Source organism: Osmerus eperlanus, chromosome 3 (genome assembly GCF_963692335.1).
Source record: "Osmerus eperlanus chromosome 3, fOsmEpe2.1, whole genome shotgun sequence".
Lineage (NCBI taxonomy): Eukaryota > Metazoa > Chordata > Actinopteri > Osmeriformes > Osmeridae > Osmerus > Osmerus eperlanus.
The window spans coordinates 12,322,466-12,332,155 of record NC_085020.1 but is presented as its reverse complement, the minus strand read 5'-3'; the positions used below and the strand labels follow the sequence as shown (position 1 = coordinate 12,332,155).

Here is a 9,690-nt window from a genome sequence, read left to right as displayed (position 1 = left end):
TGGCGGTCCTAGCACATTTGGCGCCCCGGGCAAGATTTTCCCTTACTTAGATGATCGACACCTAGGAATTTAGCCCAAGTAGTTACTCAGATTAACAATCGAGAGATTTTTAAAATGGCTTTATTAAAATAAAGATTTTTGGTGATCATGTCCAATGTCCACTGATAGGAACAGGGTTAATGACACTGACACACGTGCAAACCAGTCTTGTTGGACCTGAGGGGCTCTGCCAAAGAAGTGTTTCATCATCTACATTCATATGTCTAACTAGGGATTGTGCCACACTTCGGAATCATGCAATAATGTACAATTATATAATTCCTGCAATTGCCTTTCACAAAACCTTCATCCTTCAAGGACATGAAACCTGCAGCCAAACACAAGTTCCAAACATCAGTTCTGTATTGGCTTCCAAGTTAAAGGAAAACTGATATTTAAATGTAAAAAAAACAAAAACAAGGACTTTTCCAAATAATTTATTGATTTTTGAAATCAACTCATTATTATTTGATCCCTATTAGGTCATCAAAGATACATTTGAAACAATCAAGGCAAGGCCTTTTATTCCCATATCGGTTTAAAAATCCCCCACACCTATACACAATAAGGCATCAAATAAATCCTCAGACTGTAGTTACTCTCATGACCAACTCCCGGGTGCCGTTGTTAGGCTGGCTGCGGGCCTCAGACTGCCTCAGGTGGCTGAGGAGGTGGAGGATGTTGTATGGACAGTGTTGGTCAGGTGCTGCAGTCCCATTGTCCTGGTCAGCCTGGGGGGGCAGAGCGGGTCCAGAGCCTGTGGGGGGTGCAGGGGAGGAGGCCTGGGCGGCTGGGGCTGGTCCCATCAAGGAAGAGGTGGAGGTGGACACTGCAAGCCCAGCCTGCTGACCCTGGCTGGGATGGGACACAGTGCTGTCAGTGGCGGCTGCCTTCAGGTCCTCGCTGTCCATAGACTTGTCATAGTTCAGAACCTTCCACTGTTGGTTGACGGCCTGCCAGCGATTAAAGATGCGGAACACAGATGGTCCCTCGTGGACGATCAACGCTGGGGAGAGAAGCACATCTATTAGAAACAGCCCCTTCAGGCCTCCTGGAAAATACTTCTGTTTTATAATGCAAATGACTGTAATTCACCTTCATTCTTCTGTGTGGGAATGGGTTGCAACCCTAGGTTATCTGCCCACCACAACAGCATGTCATAGGATGCAAGCTTTCACCAAACATCTCTGTTCAATTTTTACTGTCTCTACTGGAACAGAGAATCCTACAGAACTAAACTGTAGGTCACAGCCAGTTTGGTTTATTTGATCTCAAAATACAGCATTTATGTGGTGTACAGTAGCTTGTGTAACATTTCGGTCAATAGATTTTAACCAATTTTAGTCCAGAGATGAAATATTTGCTACATGTTTTTTTCCCTATAATATGTTATCCTCAGGATAAAATTGCTTATTGATTCAACCTCATTGGACTCAGAATGCTAGAAAATTGAAATCAATCAGAAAGATGCTGCTTTGACTGCACTGGGAGTTTGTTTCACAGTGGGTCACTGGGAAACACTGTGCTTAATATATTCCTAGCATCTTCTGTTGTGTATAAGTTATTCGGCATCACTTACTAATAAGGCAACACTAATTAACATGTAATCTGGTAAACCTATAGTAACAGCTAATTGTATTGAGCAGTATAGGCCATAAGGAAAGGGTAAGAAGGCACAGTATGGGGGAGGAGTATAAGGGGTAAGTGGATGTTATAAAGGGGCAGTTGAAGGTTGTGTCACAAACACAAGATCAATGTTAACCCATCCCCCATACCAAGTTTCACTTGTGTAATAACTTGCACAGTTAAATCGTAACAAGCACTTCAATATGTGACTACAATGTCATTACTATAGGTATTGCTATGTAGGTACAGGGTAGTTTATGTAACCTGTGTTGCCAAATAGTTATACAATATCTTATAAAATACCCTTTTCTTGTTGCATGTGTGCTCAGGTGGAATGTTCATCCAGTTTCTTGCTAAATAATTTCTGATATTTTTGGTCGTTTTGTCTGGCTGATCATAACAAAGAGAGAAAATGGAGGAAGTGACGAGTCATCTGGGGAGAGAAAGCTGCTTGTTTATGAAACCTCTCTCTCCATTTACAGAGTTGATAAGAAGTAAGCCTCGAGCGCCCTGTTTGTCTATGTCTCCTGATAAGGGAACAGTCAGCTCTTTCCTCCTGAATGTCTGCCAGGTGACAAGTTAATCTCTGTAAAGAGTAGAGTTAATGACTCCACAGACAATCCCCACGTTCCCAACCGGAGACAATCATCTCTTTTCATCCCTTTGCTTTCCCTTTAGAAGCATCTGCCGGCAGCGTCTGTGTGTTTTCACCGAGAGACGCTGTCACACTTTCTGGGAGTAACACCCGCTTACCTGCTGACAGCACCGACAGCCCCGTCCCACAACAGGCTGTGAGGAGAAGCTCATAGAAGAACCCTGAGACTGGAGCCCACCCAATTGGGGACCATCCCTCATGTAGGCCAGCTGCTGGTTGGCTAACTGTGATGAGGCAGTATTCTTGTAATGTGTCTCGAGAGCACAGTATCATGAGTTCAATCCCGCTCAGGCCAAGGAAGTGGTGGTGTAATGGGTTAAAAACTCATTCACCCCCTTTCACACCTGTATCTCTGTGAGTATTGTGGGCTTGGTCGCCCGCTTCATGTCACTTTGGATAGAAGGCATAGCTCAATTGTAGAGCATTTGACTGGAGATCAAGAGATCACAGGTTAAAATCCCCCCCTTTTGAAAAAAAACTGCTAAAAGAATACATTACTCATTATTATTGAAAACAACTACACTGAAATGTGACGTGCTGACATGTAGTGGTGTAGTCTGGTCATACCGATGCAGACCACGTCCATGAAGCCGTACATGCCGTAGCAGATCTGGAACAGCAGGTCCTGACGCTGCCAGCGGGCCGAGGGGCTGAAGGAGGACCACACTAGCCAGGAGATGCTGGCCATCAGGAACAAGGAGCCCAAGATTGCTGCCGCAATCTGGACCTTCTCAATCACCGTCAGGGAGATGGCCTGCCACTGCATGGATAACAAGCACAAAATCAAGACGCTTGTGGTTTAGACCTTGTCTATTTTGTCTTTTTTTTAAGTGCTGTTTGTTGTAATGCTCATTATGCAACCTGATTTAATTGCAAAGAGTATAATATGAAGGCATGAGACTGTAACCTGAACGAGATACTTTAGCTGTCAGTTCAAAAACGAGTGTGGGGCTCTTTAAGTCACTTTGAGCTTATTGTGGTCCAGCAGTGGTGACAAACCATTAAACACATCTGCATGAAACTATTTAAAGCTAATATCGGTGCATTTGGTATAACACACAGCCTACACTTATGAGGCTAATCAACTTGGTTTCATTGCAGCGTGTGAAGCAAATCAAGGGCACCCATGGACAGAAAGTACTTGATTACTAAGCTGCTTGACAGGATTTGTAAAACGTAGATTACATGGGTCTGGTGATGACTCACCTGTAGCGGGTTCTTGGTGCTGATGGCGATGACCTGGTACTTGTAGTAGCAGAGCTCACAGGCCCAGGAGCCCCGCTCACTAATCCACTTGATGAGGCAGGGCTGGTGGGTGCAGCGGACTGACCCACTGCAGCGACACGGGCTCAGTAGCTCCCCCTGCAGGAGTACAACGAGTCAGTTATCTCTTTAATAATGCCAGGAATCTGTGTCTGTGTGTGTGCAAATTAGAATAGGTTTAGTTTCAGATGATCAAGAAACGGGCACTCTGCAAATGTCCTATCCTGCATGTGTCCTCTTTATAATCCAACAGAGTGCAGTGCTGCGATTGACATTGTTTGGATAACCATTTCGACATAAAATAATAAAAAAAATATTTTAAAATAATTTGCCACCAGTTTGGCTTGCTCTCTTTGCGTCCTAGCCCCTTCACCCTGATTGGTCCTCTGATCTTCAGCGAGTTTCCTATGAGTATCTCCAGAACCGGCACATATTTTGCAGGTGTCCCTTTTATAATCCAAAGGACTGCAGTACCGTGATTGAACTAATGCAATTAACAAAAGCATTCGTGTAGGTAGGTTGTTGGTACTCCTCATGCGTTGTGTCTGATGTCACCATTGTATGCAACGGACATGGTCTTGCAAGCTTTTGCAGGCCCGTGTTCATCCATCACCGTGAATCGAACCCGCCATCTCTTACTTCCCAAGCGCCACCACTACCAGCTACGCCAACGAAAGTAAGTAAAGTAAATAAGTAAGACTTTATTTATATGCACTTTTCATACAAGAATTGCAGCTCAAAGTGCTTTTTTTGAGCCAATGAAAAGCTAGCTCTTCATTGACGTGGGTGGCCTGCTACATACTTCAGGAGTGAGTTTCACCGATTCACACCAGCTACGTTCGCAATGAAATGAAATAAGCGTAGTAAGGAAAATAAGGAAATTCAGTTTAGCTATTTAGAAGCTTTTACAACCGATATTCAGCTGCTTTCAAAGGGGCTGGCTAGCTAACAGAACAACAATGTAAAGTGGATATACTTTCAGTATAGATCAGTACATTTTGTTACATAAATGAATGTGTTTACTGATGTCAAAACTGTCAGCACATTGCAAAAGTGCTGTATGGTGAATTAGGCCTACAATTATGACAACTGGATCAACCATTGTGCATGTAATGACTTCTGTTATGAACTAAATGTTTAAATGTTTGTGCTGGTAAGACAATTTAACAGAGTACCAATATAGTACATTTTGATCAACATAAGCAATTTATAACGTAGGAAACAGGAGACAAATGAAGGCTACATAATTATTTGCATGAATGTAGGCTACCATAGCATTGGAAATTTGACTAGAATAGCCTAGATGTGGAGGTTGAACAACTACAAGTTCAAGGAATCTGTATTTATGTGTTTCACTGACATCTTAATCACCCACTGCATCACGGGCGCTGTGCACTACTTTATCAAATCTTAAACTGGTCAACTTGACTTGGTTACTTTTAAGGCCATGGTCAGAGCAATTTCAGATTTCCTTTTGGTATATGAGATATTCATCATCCTTTATATTTAAGTCCCTTACATACTGGACTGGAAATGTGGTTTATTGAGCTTTCTGTTCCATTCCAAGCCAGGTGTAAGGGTTACTCATACAAGTTGCATGTATAACTTTTCTGAACCGTAAGTCTTGTACTTTAAAACAAAGGGCTTTCCCATGAAACAAACAGATGTTAGAACAGACAGGAACAGGGTATGTACAACAATAGGTTTGCAATCCCATGCAATGCTTATTAATTTCCTTTGGTAAACAAACACACACACACACAGTTCCCCTTACTATTGTACAAATGTTCTGTTCATCCAGACATATTGTATAACATGATGCTGCACATCAATGCGCAAATATTGTTTTTACTGAAGGAGAGGCTTCTATCAAACAGCACACCCCACGTCCCTGATGTACGTCTGGGGGAGCTGAGTGTGATCTGAGTGAACAAGAAGAAGTAGTAATGCTGATTCATCCCTGCACTCTGATCAAGTTAGGGTGGGCTAAACTCTCCTCTATCACACTGACTCACGCAGGCTAGACTTTGGTGGGGGACTGTGGGAAGAACCCAAAGCACAAAGAAGCCTGAGGATTCCAACTGAAGCCTCTCTCCTTTTACTACTCCATCCAACTTCTCCTCCACCCGCCTCCCTCCCACCCTCATTGCCCCCACCCTCCTCTTTCATCACCCCCACCCTCCTCTCTCCCAATCAGATCAACCCCACTCTCCTCACACCCTCATCCCTCCCAACCCTCCTCTCACCTCCCTTCTCTCTCCTACCCTACACACCCTCCCATCACCAACCCCTCCCTCCCCTTCTTCTTCCCAACATCCCTGACAGAAGGAGCGGCACCTTGGTCTCAGAGCAGGGGGAGGAAGCTAGGGGAGAGATGGAGCAGAAAAGGCCCGTCCACAGATGGCCTTGGTGGGAGTGTGTTGGCATGGGTGCCAGCAGGACTCTGGCCTGTCCAGAGGGACTGGGCTGCTCACTGTGGAAGAGCCATCACAGCCAAAAGCACAACCTGGCCTCCACACCCCGACTGAAGCAGGGTGGAGGGTGAGCAATGGAGTCTGGTAACAACAGTGACAGCGCCAACCACACACACATCCACCACTGAACCAAAAAGTCCACCGTAGTTAATTACTTCAGTGTACTTTTTAGTTTAGTTATTTAATTCTGCACTTGCTCACTACAGTCATGTTTCTACAACCCTCAAATACTCCCAGACAACCTCACAGTGTGCCCTCTTCCTCCTGGAAACAGAGAACACAAGCCACTATGCTGACATAGAATACTGAATCCTTAATAGAGGGGTGCATTTTGGAGGGTGTGAAATTATAGCAAGTGAAATCTAGATGAGGACCAACTACTGAGATAATAAAGCTGCTCGCCAAGAAACCCAACAGCACAGCTTGTTTTACAATAGCCAATAATGACAGCTCTCATGACCATGAATTTGTTCAGTCATTTGCAGCATTTCTGTATTGTAGATCCCAACGCCTAGCAGGAAGGGAAGATAAGAGGTATTATAATTCGTACAATATGTTGTTTTATGCAGTTTATAGAGTTTTAGATGTATTCAGCCATATTGCGCCCATAGTAAAATGTAGCAATCCTTGAGCTATACTCATCGTTTTGTCAAAGAGTATTATTATGATAATAGTTAATGAGCCAAATCAGGAGTAACTGAATTCAGGAGCGGTCGTTACGTTTTGAGATGTAATGTCTATAAGTTCATAATTCCTACCAACAGACTGAGTAAGGGCCAGAGACTCACAGGCCCATGCCCCTTTTACATAACTGGTCTTTTGATAATGATGGCTGAGGAAACTGCACATGGGAGGCAAACAAAGCGATTCAGTGCTGCAGGGCCCTAGAGAGAGTAAGAGAGAAATATGTAGAGATGTAGAGAGAGAGGGAGAGGGGGAGAGAGAGGAAGAGAGAAAGAGAGATCCTCCAGGGCTCTTATTGTCCCTCTGACAAATGAAGTGTACAAGGCCTTTATCTGTGCTATGATTTGGGACAGAAAGCTGGCTTCTAGTCTATGCAAGCAGGAGCCATACATCCTTAACATGGAGCTTCAGGAAGAAAGGCATTCTGAAAGAATTTGCCCCCTGAAGGGCACCAAGCAGCAACACTAAGGACAGTCGAAGAAAAACTTGTCATGTTTAAGCCACCCCAAACATGGAAACATTTTAAGGCTTTTTGACTTTCTCTAGCATACTTCAAGGTCATTGGATTTTGTATTCAGACACCACCACCCACCTCCCCCACCCAGAAACCATCCCCCATATGTATGATATGGGAGAAATATGGCGGGAAAAATTATAATGTGAAATTATGAATGAAAAGGCCCCATCGAGGTTAAATTGAAGAGCGCACTCTTGAATAAAACAAAGGTCAGTGCGAGCAGTGAACGTGAATCACCTTAAGTGTGGCCTTCAACAGAATCAATCCTCTCCTTGCGTCTTCCCCATCTTGTACTGAACAGTCAGTCTGAATGGGTGTGTGTGAAAAAGTCTTCACGGTAACTATCTACCCATTCAGAGAGCTCTGCCATCTCAGGGAAGATGAACTGTTATTTATTCATCATAGGATGCACCCTTGTGGGATACAAAGTACCATTTTGTCTCATATTGGTTCAGTCTCTGGTTATTTACTGTGGGATCAGTGTTATCACGCCAACTCTGGCTCTGGGGCTACAATGGGTGAACAGTTGTGGTTGAATAAATTGACCTGGGTACAGAGAAAAGGAATTCAGTGATCAGGGATAAAAGACTAGAGGACACACACTCGTATAGGCATGATAACTCACTGCTGGAATTATTGTAAAAATGTGAAAAATGCTTTGTGCAAATAGAGTAAAGTGTAATTGTTTCACCTCACCTCGAGCGCATTTGTCTCTCTCACTGCATATAAAATCAATGGATCAAGTGGTAACTGTGAAGCAAATCAAATGCACCTCATTTACTTTCAAAAGCCTCAGTGTTATTAATCTCAGCAATTGACTGAACTCAGTCAGGCCCATTTGTATTCACCATTGTTGCTTGAAATGTTTAGCAAGTTTTGGAGTGGACCTTAACTGGCACGGAATCTATTCCCCCACTCCCTTGTCTTCATGGTAACACAATATTGTGCCTATCTTTGCTGCAAGGCCGGGGCTGTTTGGAGGTGGCTCTGTCGCATGAGATAGCGCCTGCCTTGATGTAAGTGACATCCCAGGGGCTAACCAAGAACAGAGGATAACTAATGTCCCTCGTTCCCATATCACACAGCCACACGGTGTCCACTCATCTCCCCGATGGGACGGATCACTTCTCCATGCTGTCTCCCTTCAGCAGATCCATACCTGGACCCTGTCCAGCAGACAAAGCACCATAAAGGATCAGGAAGGATATTGAGAGATAAGGACTTGAACCTAATTAAAAGATGGCACAACATCAAATACTATATTGAGTAGCTGTACAAGTCTGGGGGAGAGAATTCAGGAGAATTTGTGCGAGAGAGACCATAGGAGATCAGACATTTCTCCAGGGCATTTGTGTTTGGCTGGCATCATAGTAGCTGTCTTGTTGTGAGCTACTGAAATAACTAGGAAGATCTGAAGCTTTGTTTTACAATCTAATAACTAGATCCCCTGGCAGCAGCCATGTAAAAGTGGGACCCAGTGGTGGGATGATACTGTGAACTGAGTATGTGATAGGATATAACAGTTAAAATAAAAAGGAGATGAGAGAAGGCACTGTGATTAGAATGTAAATTAGGAAAGGGGATAACGAGTTTGATGAAGGCCAAATTTCCTTCATCATTACTATCTTCTTGAATTTGCATCTTTGATGTTCCAGTTGATCAGTAAAGTGTGACACATTTATCAAAATTATCCCTCAGGGAGAGGTAGAGGAATCCATGGTTGAGAGTGAGACTCTAAACATCTACTTTTGTTGTTAATTTGCTCTGTTTCAGGCAGTTTTCCGGGCAGCAGAGTGAGAGACATTATTTGATTTCTCATGCATGTAATTGGTTCTACTTGGACCATATTCACAATCAGTGTTTTGCTAATATCATATTTCAGTTTTGTGAATCAGCCAAGAGTATGATTGAGAGGTAGTTCATCATCCTCCCCCTGGAGTAGGGGCCTTGTCACGCTTCACTGAGGGACCCATGATGCAGAGGGTGTCTCACTGAGGACCAGAGTAGAAGAGCTACTCTTTGGACCGACTCGAAGACCGGTGGAAAAAGGAGTAGACGTGCAAATTGGAATGCGGTTACTCGACCAAACAACCTCAATCTTATCTGCTTTCGGCACCCTAACCAGCACAGGCCTTGGCCAAGGCCGTTGCTGGAACAACAACTCCCCTGAAGAGCGCTGCAACAACACAACCCAACAGCGACAACCCAGGCCTACTCACACACTAACTTTCACATATTACAGATATGCACGCACCCCCCCATCCAACGCCTTCGCCTGCTAACCTTGTCTTCCCGTCCTGTCTACCCCCTTGTCATGTTTGTGTATTAGAAACTGCAAGTGGCAGCTCGGATCTAAGACGGATTCGAGAGACCGCAGATAGAGTGCGGCTAGTTTGGTTTGTTATATGTTTTAGATCAACACTTGTATTATT

The 9,690-nt window shown here is 43.9% G+C and overlaps 1 protein-coding gene across 1 annotated transcript in view; it reads right to left on the bottom strand.

Annotated features, from left to right (window-relative positions):
- Positions 1–507: 507 nt before the first annotated feature.
- Positions 508–9,690, bottom strand: part of marchf4b (membrane associated ring-CH-type finger 4b) — a 176,653-nt gene continuing 167,470 nt past the window's right edge. Inside the window, exons 3-5 of the mRNA XM_062457284.1 lie at positions 3,527–3,682; positions 2,888–3,080; positions 508–1,045 (exon numbers count right to left, since the gene is read on the bottom strand). Of these exons, the coding sequence (XP_062313268.1) occupies positions 624–1,045; positions 2,888–3,080; positions 3,527–3,682 (771 nt within the window). The 3' untranslated portion in view covers positions 508–623. The remainder of the gene's footprint in view (positions 1,046–2,887; positions 3,081–3,526; positions 3,683–9,690) is intronic.